This window comes from Phyllobates terribilis, unplaced genomic scaffold, assembly GCF_046119375.1.
Source record: "Phyllobates terribilis strain yellow unplaced genomic scaffold, ASM4611937v1 Scaffold_3__8_contigs__length_932513732, whole genome shotgun sequence".
NCBI lineage: Eukaryota > Metazoa > Chordata > Amphibia > Anura > Dendrobatidae > Phyllobates > Phyllobates terribilis.
The window spans coordinates 584,454,433-584,469,694 of NW_027362763.1; the positions used below are offsets into that span (position 1 = coordinate 584,454,433).

The 15,262-nt window shown below is 45.1% G+C and overlaps 1 protein-coding gene across 1 annotated transcript in view; it reads right to left on the reverse strand.

Moving 5' to 3' along the window:
- The window catches only part of CAPN9 (calpain 9), a 475,752-nt gene that overhangs the window by 137,220 nt on the left and 323,270 nt on the right, over positions 1-15,262 (reverse strand). Inside the window, exon 13 of the mRNA XM_073671460.1 lies at positions 1,216-1,296. Within this exon, the coding sequence (XP_073527561.1) occupies positions 1,216-1,296 (81 nt within the window). The remainder of the gene's footprint in view (positions 1-1,215; positions 1,297-15,262) is intronic.

A 15,262-nucleotide genomic window follows, 5' to 3' on the forward strand; every position in this document is an offset into this window, starting at 1 on the left:
AATATATATTTTTTGCATCACTTTATTCTGAGAGCTATAACTTTTTTATTTTTCGGCTGATGGAGCTTTATGGCGGCTTTTTTTTTGCGGAACAAGGTGACGTTTTCAGCGGTACCATTTTTATTTCCATTTTGCTTTTTGATCGCATTTTTTTCCACTTTTTGTTTGGCGATATCATGAACAAGCATAGTTTTTTGCTCCATTTTTTATTTATTTTTATTACGGTGTATACAGAAGGAGTTAATTAGTGTGACAGTTTTATAGATGGGTTTGTTTCGGATGCGTCGATACCAAATATGTGTACTTTTTTTGTATTTGCATAAATATACGGATTTATTGGTTTAATATTTTATTTATTTTGTGATTTTTTTTTTTAACAGTTTGAAAACATTTTTTAGACTTTTTTTTTTACATTTTTACTTAGTCCTGTATGGGACATTCATTTTTATTTTTCTAATCACTGTTCTCATGCAATGCAATAGACATGTATTGCATTGCATGAGAGCTTTGCTGACAGTTTCAGACTGTCTGTCTCCTGCTAGACTTCAGCTGCAGGCTGAGCCTAGCAGGACACCATACATGGCAGATCCGGAGGCGGTCATGTGACCTCCGGCTGCCATGACAACGGCAGGTCCTGTAAGACATCAGGGGGCTGTTGGAGAGTTAACTGGACGACCCCCTCTCCTCCCACTATCTTCTATAGTGATCGGGGCATATAGAAGATAGCACAGAGCCCAGGCAGCGCCGACGTTTATGTACAGTGGGCGGTCTGGAAGCGGTTAAATAAATATAAGTGGTGTGGAATTCCTGCCTAAACGCAAGTAAAATTCTTTCCCTCGCTCAGCTGCAGCAGCTCTCCCTATTCTGCCTGTGTACATGGTAGACTGTGATGAGCATAGTGTCCCAGGTCTTCTATAGACCCGATGACGCTATGTGGCCATCCAATCACAGTAATGCCACCACCAACATGGCTACAGCATTACAGACAGGCAATCCCCACATGTTTATTGCCTGCCTAAAAAGTGACAAACATGCTGGGCAGGGACAGCTCCCGCCCGAACAGTCAAAAAATACTTGCCGAATAACGAGCATCTCGAGCACAGTGATGCTCCGGCAAGTAGTGACGAGCACACTTGCTCATCACTAGATATTGTTTTTTTATAGCCAGTTTAGAATGACCACCCTAATTCTTTTTTATAGAATGACTGTACTTACGTCTCCAGCAATTTGCTGAAACAAGCTGCGGAACTGCTTTTCTTCTTCTGTCTCTTTATGTGGTGGATTTGGTTCTGGAGGCTGCAAATAACATATAAATGGCACAGATTCATTACACCGCTATTACAGATTATATAGGTCAAAAAACACAGCTTCATCATACAAGTCTGTTTTTTCTGCCTTGAGAGCTATGATAAAAGGAACTAGCAGAGTCATGCTTCCCGAACAATGGGCACCATAAATCAAAGACCGACTCCAGCATTATAAACATCTATGATCTGCAATGAAACACTGTTATTTCACAAAAATACTTGATGGAAAGCGTGGTCAAGGATGATGAGGATGATAAGGCTGCTGTAAAGTCCCTGCCAGCTTTTACACACTCACAGGGTCACCAGAGTCTGATGATATTGGACTTTGCAATTGTATAAAGACGTGTTTTAGCCATTTCTTCTTTGGTGGCATGAAATCCTATTTCTTGTGCACTTGTGGTCAAATAATGCCCTCCTATTGCAAATTATTATATTCCAGGGTTTCTCCCATCCCCTTAATCTGATTTCCTGTAGTCTAATGTTGTTTTGACATTTTTTTTTACAAATGTATTTGTGGTGAGGCCAGGGACTGGAAATTCATATTCCCAGTTATTTCATATTCCCAGTTATGAAGGTCTCAGCAGGAATGCTAGTCTGTCTGACTTCAAAGGATGCTATTGCCCAGGATGGCGTTCACAGGGTGACAAGCCAGGAGAGAATTGAATACAGGTCAGCTAGGATATATACCTTTGTAGTGCAAACGCCTATTCCTGACGAGAGTATGGGGGAGCTAATTGAATCATGGCAATGAAAAATAGCTAATTGAATACATCTGAAGTCAGGGGAACCTCCTGTGTATCGTATTACTGCTTCCTTACTGTATTTGTCTGACTACTGTATATATATATCTTGTAACCGCTTGTATATATTGTACCTAGCATCGCTCTTTTGAGTAAATAAATATATAAAATTTATAAGCTCGCATCACATTATCCTAAACCCGGAACTCACGGAAGTTGTGAGGAAGGGTCAGGGGAACGTGGCTCCGATCGGTTTGTGACAATTGGTGGCAGTGGTGGGATTTGGATATCTGTGAACTGAGCTCGGTGCTAGTTAGTAGATCATAGTATACAGTGAAAGCGTGTGTACAATACTGTACCCTTCCCCCTCTTAGTTTTCTGTCCTATCTTTTATTTGGCTACGGTCTCTGGTGGATGGCATACTGCCTCAGAAGCAAAGGTTCCCAGATGAGTGCTACCAGAGGGGACGCTGAGCAGATGGAAGGTGGCAGTGTGGTGCCAGTCGCTGACCAGACTGGGGTGTCAGAGGAGGGTGGAAGTGCTCCCGACACCCACGAAAATCCTGGACATTCTGTTATGCAATCCACAGCTCCAGCTGGAGGGGCCAGTAACACGGCCCTGGACGCTCTTATGCAGGCCTACCTCCAGGCTCTGAGAGATGGACAGCAGGAGCAGAGCCAGGCAGTGCTCCACATGTGGCAAGCTGAGCGAGATGCCCAGGAAAGAAAGGAGGAGTGGCAGTACCAGCTACAGTTAGCCCAGCTGCGGAGCTGGCAGGACCCACCGGCTCAAACAGCACAGACTCCAGCAGCCCCAAAAGCTAAGCTGCGCTCAGAGGATCTGTCTGTCCTGGAATCGGGCGGAGACCTGGACCTTTTCCTGAAAGGGTTTGAACAGGTATGTCTCCAGTACCAGGTACCCAAGGCAGACTGGGCACGCACCCTGTCCACCAGGCTAAGAGGGAGAGCCCTAGACGCTTTCTCGTCTCTCCCTGCAGCCCAGCACCAGGACTATGACCTCATTAAAGCTGCGCTGATCCTGAGGTACCGTCTCACGCCTGAGGTGTACAGAGTGAAATTCTGCAGCCTGAGGAAACGACCGACCGAGAGCCACCTAGAGACTCTGCTCCAGATGCGTGTCCAGCTTCACAGATGGGCTGAGGGAGAGATAGACAATCCCGACGAAGCAACCTTGGATCTGTTCCTCAAGGAGCAATTCTTAAACATTTGCTCGGAGGAAGTGCAACAATATGTCCTGGACCAGAAACCCCAAGATGCCAGAACTGCTCTGGAGCTAGCGGATGAGTACGTCGCCAACCGGACGTCGCGGAGACCCGTCAGCACCGGCTGGAGGGGGGGTAAGACCAATCCTGTTGCGGGTAACCCTGCAGTTTCCCCTGAGACTACCCCTGCCCAAAAACCTATGGGCCCCATTGTTCCCCCTTCCAAGCCCCAGGGAGGACCCCCTCGATGTCATGCCTGCAATCAGCCGGGACATTACAGGGCGAAGTGCCCTAGCCGGACGAGTAACCCCCCTACTTCCCAAACCCCAGCAGCGGGTCCAACGGTTTATGTGGTGGGGAGGGGTGGGGCCAGGCCCAATGACAATCTCCAGCAAGTGACTGTGGGGAATAAAGTGGTTATGGGACTAAGGGACACGGGGGCCGATGTGACCCTAGTAGAGCCTGAACTGGTACCCCCGGAGAGTATCATCCCTGGAAAGACGCTGACCATCAGCGGGGTGGGTACGGAGAAGATAGCTCTACCCATGGCTTGTGTGCATCTGGATTGGGGTGTGGACAAGGGGCTGGTAGACGTCGGGGTTACATCTAGTCTCCCTGCTAATGTCTTGTTGGGGACAGACTTGGGGCCTCTCACCTCTCAGTATGGGAAGAGAGCAACCCCACTGCCCTGTGGTAATGTATCTGTAAGTGATATTATACTTTGTGGTACCCTACATGCTGATCCTTGTAGTGACGTGCCAGCTGACAGGAGTGCAGCTGGGGGGGGATTTAGCCCCCCTTTCTGCTCTCTCAGCTGACATGTCCAGCTCTGAACTTTTCAGTGAGAATGCTAATGTAATTCATTGTCGTGCTAATGAACTCTCTGGCTTGGCTGAGGATCTGGTGGGGGCCTTGCCTGCCCCTCCCAACTGTCAGCTTGCACATGATCCCTCCAGCAGCTCAAAACCTAGTGAACCTGTCAAGTGTATATCACATGTTGGGGCAACCCACAGTGACCCCACAACCCATCCAGGTGAGGGAAGGGGACCGGGACTCCCTGAGGAGACCCCGGGCATTCCTGTGGTCACCTGCAGCAGGAGATCTCAGGAGGCAGAGGCCGCTTTGCACCCTGACTCCTCCACCCCATCACCTGGGTCTGGGACTGGGCCCACTGGTGTTAACCCCCCAGCGCCGTTCCCTGAGGGTTCCGGCGAGAATGCGGCCTTCAGGTCCCTGTTAGAGTGCTCCAGCCAGGAGCTCCAGGCGGCTGTCCAAGCCAACAGCAGCCTGGAAGCCTTGAAGGAACGCTCAGGTAAGCCCCCCTTGGAGACAGACAAGGACCGCTTGTTCTGGGACCAAGGGAGGCTGTATAGGGAAACACTACCCACAGATGGATGGGAAGGTTGGCGCGGCGAGAGGCACCTTGTGGTACCTCAGCCGTACCGGGCTGATTTGTTACGGCTCGCGCCTGAGATTCCAATGGCTGGTCACCTAGGGGTCGCTAAGACCAAGGCTCGGCTAGCCCACTTGTTTTATTGGCCTAAGATGGGAACAGCAGTAGCTGCCTACTGCCGTTCGTGTGTCACCAGTCAGAGGATGGGGAAGGCCCTAAAGCCCCATTGATACCTCTGCCCATAAAAGGTGAGCCTTTCCAGCGGATTGCTGTGGACCTCATTTGGCCGCTGCCCATTCCCAGCAGCTCCGGGAAACGCTACATACTAACGGTAGTAGACTACGCTACTAGGTACCCAGAAGCTGTCGCGCTGTCCTCCATCCGGGCAGACTATACAGGACTATAGTGCCCTGGCCAAGCCCCTGACAGACCTCACCAAGAAGAAGCTGCCGCAAGCTGTCAACTGGACAGCGGACTGCGAGCGCTCCTTCCAGGCCTTGAAAGCTGCCCTGGCGGCAACCCCTGTACTCCAGGCATACGATGACTCCCGGCCGCTTGTAGTACAGACTGACGCCAGCACCTACAGACTCGGTGCGGTGCTGAGCCAACCTGACTCAGCAGGTCAAGAGCACCCTGTTCAATATCTCAGTCGGAAACTTCTGCCGAGGGAAGTGGCCTACTCTACGGTGGAGAAGGAATGCCTGGCGATCGTGTGGGCTCTGCAGCATCTGCAGCCATACGTGTACGGGCGCCATTTCAACCCCCTCACTTGGCTATCTCGAGTAGCCGGTGAAAACGGAAGGTTGTTGCGTTGGAGCCTAGCTCTCCAACACTACAATTTTGATGTTCGGTATAAGTCCGGCCGGGCCCACGGTAATGCAGATGGGTTATCCAGGCAAGGGGAGGCAGCTGAAGTGCTTGCGGATGATGACCGACGAGGTCTTCCTCCAAACGCACTCTAAAAGGGGGAGGTGTGGTGAGGCCAGGGACTGGAAATTCATATTCCCAGTTATTTCATATTCCCAGTTATGAAGGTCTCAGCAGGAATGCTAGTCTGTCTGACTTCAAAGGATGCTATTGCCCAGGATGGCGTTCACAGGGTGACAAGCCAGGAGAGAATTGAATACAGGTCAGCTAGGATATATACCTTTGTAGTGCAAACGCCTATTCCTGACGAGAGTATGGGGGAGCTAATTGAATCATGGCAATGAAGAATAGCTAATTGAATACCTCTGAAGTCAGGGGAACCTCCTGTGTTAGATCAATTACTATGCGCACCTTACAATGAGAATATTGCTGGGAAATGGATTATGAAATGTCTGATGGAAGGGAAAAGGAGATTACATGTAAATCGCCTATTTTCTGCCCTGCCCAAGTTACGAATAAATGTGTCCCTCTGAGAGAGAGAAGGAGTCTTCTGTTGAGGGTCACCTGTCGCTACAGATGTGCAGAAAGACCAAGGAACCGCCCTGGACCCATGACAGCACCCTTCCTGCCGTGTCCAGAGACCTTTGATGAAATTATTCCTTTTAATTTTACTGTATCGTATTACTGCTTCCTTACTGTATTTGTCTGACTACGGTATATATATATCTGGTAACCGCTTGTATATATTGTACCTAGCATCGCTCTTTTGAGTAAATAAATATATAAAATTTATAAGCTCGCTTCACATTATCCTAAACCCGGAATTCACGGAAGTTGTGAGGAAGGATCAGGGGCACGTGGCTCCGATTGGTTTGTGACAGTATTAAATTGGTTTTAAGCTGTACCATTAATAATGTTTCTTTTTAGCATAAATAGATGCCTTCTTGTACTCTTTCTCATATATTGAGCAAGACAAATAAAAGCGAGGGACGCATTAGAGGGAACCTCTCACGTCCTAGTTACTATCATCACTGCCCCCATTGGTTTGTTACTGATGCAATGTGCATCACTAACAAGCTGTTTTCATGAAAATCGGTGGTAGTATAATGATGTTATAACGTTTTATATACCTTGTCCTAACTGCTCGTATTCAGTCATAGGGGTGTGATTCTCAGATTCAGTCAGTGCTGGCGCCGTCCATGACATTTGAATACCGTTCCTGGCCAGCGCTATGTTTGTGGGGCGCATGCGCATTTGCACACGTCGGGTCGCTGGTCCGGCGAATGCGCACTGAGGCTGTGTGATTACCAGCTTCAGTGCACATGCGCTCCCAGTTGACTGCGCATGCTCCGGGAGCCACAGGTCTCAGCGCGTGTGCACTGAAGCTGGTAATCACACAGCCTCAGTGCGCATTCCCCGGGACCAGCGGCCCGACGTGTGCAAATGTGCACGCGCCCCACAAACATAGCGCTTGTCGGGAGCAGTATTCAAATGTCATGGACGGCGCCAGCACTGACTGAACGCGGTTACGGCCCATGACTGAATCTGAGAATCACACCCCTATGACTGAATACGAGCAGGTAAGACAAAGTATATAAAACGTTATAACATCATTATACTACCACCGATTTTCATGAAAACAGCTCGTTAGTGATACACATTGCATCACTAACAAAGCAATGGAGGCTGTGTACATAGCAACTAGGATGTGACAGGTTCCCTTTTAATGAGTTGTCCAGGCTTGGGACAAAGTCTGCAGTTATTTAATAACTGTAAACTGACAAACTGCGACAGCGTGAAATTCCCTGGTATTTCCGATGCAATCAGGCAATCATATGACAGCATGTATGCGATTTATATACTTGAAGAGGCATGCTGACAGGACTTGGCCAGCTTCACTAAATAGAAATGAATTAAGAGAAGCTGGATGAGACTAGTTGGCACGTAATTGCAAGTATGTGTGAAGCCCAGCTGTGCTTGGTATCACAGATCCTAGAAGGGTGTATTGAAGGATTACTCCACAAGAGGCCCCCATACCATTCACACATCTCCACCTTCCACCTCAGACCACCAGAGGGAGCCCGTTAGGGATAGATAAATAGGGAAGGTGGAGCCAGGCAGCTCAGTAGTTCCTCTGGAGAGTTCAGCAAGTACAAACCTGAATGCAGAGTCGAGCTCAGTCAGTCTGTTGAGACAGTCCCTGCAGTGCAAAAGCCTGAGAGAGGTTAGTCTGCAGTGGAGCACAGTCCAGACTCAGTGTAGATCAGAGCAGTGAGCTTTAGGTGTGCCGGCGCCATAAGATCGGTGAAGAGCGGCAAGCTGCCGTTAGTGTGAGTAGCCTATTGAGGGTCCGAGTAAGCCGAACGCGAAGAGTAGAGAGAGTTAGTTCATAGGGGGCAGAGGAGCTTAACTAGCTCACCCCGAAGAAGCAGTTACCGGACACCGGGTCCGCAGCTTACCGGGATCTCCATGACCCAGTAAGATAAACCGGAATCCATGGAGAACTACAAGTCCCAGGATCGCTAAAAGTGCCAATACGTACCAGAGCCAGGAGACACATAGGCCCCGTAGGTCGGGAGCGTGCACTCCAAGAGAAGGCCCTACCACAAGGTCAGCCAGCGCAGGACAGAGACAAAGTTAGGCCTAGCTCCAGGCAGGTCAGAAACTTATTACGCAACAGCAAGAACCAGGAGGCCCAAAACGTGCTCATTGGGGAGGATCCGGACATACACCCTTCACCCTACAGTGCTCCGGGGAGTGCCTGAATTTCCATCAGTAAAAGGTACTGAAGTGACTATTGTGTCCGTCCCTGTTCTTGCCCTGACCCGGCAGAGTCTCTCCGTCCTGCATACCCCGTCCGTACCTTGCCCTGAGGCCTAGCTCCACCTGTGGGGAGCCATACCATCTAGCTGCCCTATCACCGGCCTCAGTGGACTGGTGAATATCATCAGACACCATAGGTGGCGTCACAAACTTTTATAAACTTGACATATATCAATGCCTTTTTAAAGAGAGACCCCAGAGTACGGGCCCGGGAGCCGACCACCTCGACCTCCTTAAGGCTAAAGGCCTGGGTAACAGAGTCATCCCCCATCCCCTGGACTAGTCATATGCACACCTCATACATGCAGTCAAGTTACTGCTTGCTTGTACCTGGCATACAGGGATTCGTGACAGCTTGTGCCCTACATGCTGTCATGGTTTGGTAGTCTGCAGTCACATTAAGCTTGGACAACTCCTTTAAAAGAGGCATAGATGCTCTTGATAAGAACATTGTTTTGTCTCTATGCAAGTCACTATTGCAGCCTCACTTAGAATATGCTGTACAATTTTGGCCTCAGGTGTATAAGAAAGACATAGCTGAGCTACAGTGACTGCAGAGACGAGCGACCAAGGTTATTAAAGGAATGGGTGGACTACAATACCAAGATGGGTTATTAAAGCAATAAGTGGACTACAATACCAAGATGGGTTATTAAGGGAATAAGTGGACTACAATACCAAGATGGGTTATTAAGGGAATAAGTGGACTACAATACCAAGATAGGTTATTAAAGGAATAAGTGGACTACAATACCAAGGTGGGTTATTAAGGGAATAAGTGGACTACAATACCAAGATGGGTTATTAAGGGAATAAGTGGACTACAATACCAAGATGGGTTATTAAAGGAATAAGTGGACTACAATACCAAGATGGGTTATTAAGGGAATAAGTGGACTACAATACGAAAATGGGTTATTAAGGGAATAAGTGGACTACAATACGAAAATGGGTTATTAAAGGAATAAGTGGACTACAATACCAAGATGGGTTATTAAAGGAATAAGTGGACTACAATACCAAGATGGGTTATTAAGGGAATAAGTGGACTACAATACCAAGATGGGTTATTAAAGGAATAAGTGGACTACAATACGAAAATGGGTTATTAAGGGAATAAGTGGACTACAATACCAAGATGGGTTATTAAGGGAATAAGTGGACTACAATACCAAGATGGGTTATTAAAGGAATAAGTGGACTACAATACGAAAATGGGTTATTAAGGGAATAAGTGGACTACAATACCAAGATGGGTTATTAAGGGAATAAGTGGACTACAATACGAAAATGGGTTATTAAGGGAATGGGTGGACTACAATACCAAGATGGGTTATTAAGGAAATAAGTGGACTACAATACCAAGATGGGTTATTAAAGGAATAAGTGGACTACAATACCAAGATGGGTTATCAAGGGAATAAGTGGACTACAATACGAAAATGGGTTATTAAGGGAATGGGTAGACTACAATACCAAGATGGGTTATTAAGGGAATAAGTGGACTACAATACCAAGATGGGTTATTAAGGGAATAAGTGGACTACAATACGAAAATGGGTTATTAAGGGAATGGGTGGACTACAATACCAAGATGGGTTATTAAGGGAATAAGTGGACTACAATACCAAGATGGGTTATTAAGGGAATAAGTGGACTACAATACCAAGATGGGTTATCAAGGGAATAAGTGGACTACAATACGAAAATGGGTTATTAAGGGAATAAGTGGACTACAATACGAAAATGGGTTATTAAGGGAATGGGTGGACTACAATACCAAGATGGGTTATTAAGGGAATAAGTGGACTACAATACCAAGATGAGTTATTAAGGGAATAAGTGGACTACAATACGAAAATGGGTTATTAAGGGAATGGGTGGACTACAATACCAAGATGGGTTATTAAGGGAATAAGTGGACTACAATACCAAGATGGGTTATTAAGGGAATAAGTGGACTACAATACCAAGATGGGTTATTAAGGGAATAAGTGGACTACAATACCAAGATGGGTTATTATAGGAATAAGTGGACTGCAATACCAAGATGGGTTATTAAGGGAATAAGTGGACTACAATACCAAGATGGGTTATTAAGGGAATAAGTGGACTACAATACCAAGATGGGTTATTAAAGGAATAAGTGGACTACAATACCAAGATGGGTTATTAAAGGAATAAGTGGACTACAATACCAAGATGGGTTATTAAGGGAATAAGTGGACTACAATACCAAGATGGGTTATTAAAGGAATAAGTGGACTACAATACGAAAATGGGTTATTAAGGGAATAAGTGGACTACAATACCAAGATGGGTTATTAAGGGAATAAGTGGACTACAATACCAAGATGGGTTATTAAAGGAATAAGTGGACTACAATACGAAAATGGGTTATTAAGGGAATAAGTGGACTACAATACCAAGATGGGTTATTAAGGGAATAAGTGGACTACAATACGAAAATGGGTTATTAAGGGAATGGGTGGACTACAATACCAAGATGGGTTATTAAGGGAATAAGTGGACTACAATACCAAGATGGGTTATTAAAGGAATAAGTGGACTACAATACCAAGATGGGTTATCAAGGGAATAAGTGGACTACAATACGAAAATGGGTTATTAAGGGAATGGGTAGACTACAATACCAAGATGGGTTATTAAGGGAATAAGTGGACTACAATACCAAGATGGGTTATTAAGGGAATAAGTGGACTACAATACGAAAATGGGTTATTAAGGGAATGGGTGGACTACAATACCAAGATGGGTTATTAAGGGAATAAGTGGACTACAATACCAAGATGGGTTATTAAGGGAATAAGTGGACTACAATACCAAGATGGGTTATTAAGGGAATAAGTGGACTACAATACCAAGATGGGTTATTATAGGAATAAGTGGACTGCAATACCAAGATGGGTTATTAAGGGAATAAGTGGACTACAATACCAAGATGGGTTATTAAGGGAATAAGTGGACTACAATACCAAGATGGGTTATTAAGGGAATAAGTGGACTACAATACCAAGATGGGTTATTAAAGGAATAAGTGGACTACAATACCAAGATGGGTTATTAAGGGAATAAGTGGACTACAATACCAAGATGGGTTATTAAAGGAATAAGTGGACTACAATACGAAAATGGGTTATTAAGGGAATAAGTGGACTACAATACGAAAATGGTTTATTAAGGGAATAAGTGGACTACAATACCAAGATGGGTTATTAAGGGAATAAGTGGACTACAATACGAAAATGGGTTATTAAGGGAATGGGTGGACTACAATACCAAGATGGGTTATTAAGGGAATAAGTGGACTACAATACCAAGATGGGTTATTAAGGGAATAAGTGGACTACAATACGAAAATGGGTTATTAAGGGAATGGGTGGACTGCAATACCAAGATGGGTTATTAAGGGAATAAGTGGACTACAATACCAAGATGGGTTATTAAGGGAATAAGTGGACTACAATACCAAGATGGGTTATTATAGGAATAAGTGGACTGCAATACCAAGATGGGTTATTAAGGGAATAAGTGGACTACAATACCAAGATGGGTTATTAAAGGAATGTGTGGACTACAATACCAAGATGGGTTATTAAGGGAATTGGTGGACTACAATACCAAAATGGATTATTAAGGGAATAAGTGGACTACAATACCAAGATGGGTTATTAAGGGAATAAGTGGACTACAATACCAAGATGGGTTATTAAGGGAATAAGTGGACTACAATACGAAAATGGGTTATTAAGGGAATGGGTGGACTGCAATACCAAGATGGGTTATTAAGGGAATAAGTGGACTACAATACCAAGATGGGTTATTAAGGGAATAAGTGGACTACAATACCAAGATGGGTTATTATAGGAATAAGTGGACTGCAATACCAAGATGGGTTATTAAGGGAATAAGTGGACTACAATACCAAGATGGGTTATTAAACGAATGTGTGGACTACAATACCAAGATGGGTTATTAAGGGAATTGGTGGACTACAATACCAAAATGGATTATTAAGGGAATGGGTGGACTACAATACCAAGATGGATTATTAAGGGAATGGGTGGACTACAATACCAAGATGGGTTATTAAGGGAATAAGTGGATTACAGTACCAAGATGGGTTTTTAAGGGAATGAGTGGATTACAGTACCAAGATGGGTTTTTAAGGGAATGGGTGGACTAGCATACAAAGATGGGTTATTAAGGGAATAAGTGGACTACAATACCAAGATGGGTTATTAAAGGAATGTGTGGACTACAATACCAAGATGGGTTATTAAGGGAATGGGTGGACTACAATACCAAGATGGGTTATTAAGGGAATGGGTGGACTACAATACCATGTTGGATTATTAAGGGAATGGGTGGACTACAATACGAAGATGAGTTATTAAAGGAATGTGTGGACTACAATACCAAGATGGGTTATTAAGGGAATGGGTGGACTACAATACCATGTTGGATTATTAAGGGAATGGGTGGACTACAATACGAAGATGAGTTATTAAAGGAATGTGTGGACTACAATACCAAGATGGGTTATTAAGGGAATGGGTGGACTACAATACCAAGATGGGTTATTAAGGGAATGGGTGGACTACAATACCAAGATAGGTTATTAAGAGAATAAGTGGACTACAATACCAAGATGGCTTTTAAGGGAATGAGTGGATTACAGTACCAAGATGGGCTTTTAAGGGAATGAGTGGATTACAGTACCAAAATGGGTTTTTAAGGGAATGGGTGGACTAGAATACCAAGATAGGTTATTAAGGGAATGAGTGGACTACGTTGGCTCAGTGGTCAGCATTGCAGTATTGCAGCGCTGGAGTCCTGGGTTCAAATCCCACCAAAGACAACATTTGCAAGAAGTTTGTATGTTCTCCCCGTGTTTGTGGGTTTCCTCCGGGTTCTCCGGTTTCCTCCCACTCTCAAAAAAAACATACTGAGAGGGAATTTAGATTGTGAACCCCAATGGGGACAGTGATAACAATGTCTGTAAAGCACTGTGGAATTAATGGCGCTATATAAGTGAGTAAAATAAATAAAATGAAAAAGACTACAATACCAGGAAAGGTTATTAAGGGAATGGGTGGACTCCGATACCAATATAGTTAGATAAAGGAAAGAGTGGATTACAATGCCAAGACAGGTTATCAAACTTGGGGTTATTCAGTTTGGAAAAAAGAAGGCAAAGGCTATATGCCCACGGTCAGGAAGAGCAGCGTTTTGGATGCATCGTATCTGTGCTGTGTCCACAATGCTGCGTTCTACATTACAAGCACAGTGGATGGATTTATAGAAGTCCCATGCCCACTGTGCTTCTATTTAACACTGCATACACTAACCAGCTGTGTGGGTTTACAAGCCGCATTATGCTACTTTCTGTGGCGGAGATGCTAGATGCTATATAAAATATAGCATTTTGTGACACCATCACCATTTATACCATCATCCCAAACCCAAACTATTTTGATTTAAAAAATTATGCCCAAAATACACAGCTTGTGAACTTGTAATATATTTTAAAGGCAATCAGTCACCAGGTTTTTGCTACCTAATCTGAGAGCAGCATGATGTAGAGACAGAGACCCTGATTCAGAGGATGTGGCACTTACTGTACTGCTTGCTGTAGTTTTGATAAATTACTGTTTTATCAGCAGGAGATTATCACTAGAGAACTAGTGAAGCTGCTGCCATATAATCCTCCATATTCATGAGCTTTGTATAACCAAGCCAACACCATTGACAGCTTTCTGCCTATGCACAGTTTACACAGAAAGCGGTCAATCAGTGGTGTGGGCGGGGTTACGCAGAGCTTAGCATTCACAGAACTGGTGGATCTGCAGCAGAGAAAACAGGGAAGTCATTATCTCTGAACTCCCTTACAGTAAGCCACAATTGCTTTATACTCTGTAAACTAATGAAACATCCTAGGAACCCAATGTACTGGCTGACAGACCTAGGTGTTCTGCGGATGCCTGACAGTGCAGAGGCTGGACAGCTTGCTAGCTTACTCTGGGGAATGAACAGTCTGTTACTAATAAGAAATACATTCTTTGACTCAGTTTTGAGACTGACACAAATTTTTGTTTTCACAAAGTTTGCCACTTGACTGTTTTTAGATCCTTTAGTCAGATGATTCTATGGTTACTGAAGTACAATTCGGAGCAAAAATGAAAAAAGCTGAATGTAGGTCATCCGCTGGATAGATGTGGGAAAGGTGAGTGAATAACTCACCTGACTGTGTTGCTCTGAGCATACAACAACTAGAAACGCACATGTAAAGCTGACTGCTGCCGTCATGTCTTCAGAGGACCAGGATCCAAAGCAAGTAAAAACAGAGAGCATAGAAACCAAGGACCGGCTGGTAGGCGCTGTTGCTGCAAAGAGATCCAATGTTGCTGTGCTCTGATCAAAAGATAGTAAGGGGTTAAACGTGCCACAGTAGTCGCTAGATTTCTTTGTTTTCATTTTTGCCTCCCCCCCCCTCCTTCCAAGAGTTATAACTTTGAATTTTTCCTTCCACATAGTCGTATGAGGACTAGTGTTGAGCATTCCGATACTGAAATATCGGGTATCGGCCGATATTCACTGTATCGGAATTCCGATACTTAATTCCGATACTTTTATAATATCGAATACCGGAATCGGAAGTTCCCATAATGCCTGCGCTCTGCAGTGTCTCTGAAGGATGACAAGCTGGATGGCAGCGCTCAGCTGCGATCCAGCTTGTCATCAGAATGCCATCCCAGCGTGGGAGAATTCTCCTGATTGTTTAAAAGCCGGCGCGCGGTAAAAAGCCGCCGGCTTTTAAACAATCACGCAGCCCCATACTGCTTCCCCGCAGCCTCCCACCCCGATCCTCCGCTCCCCTCGCCACCTC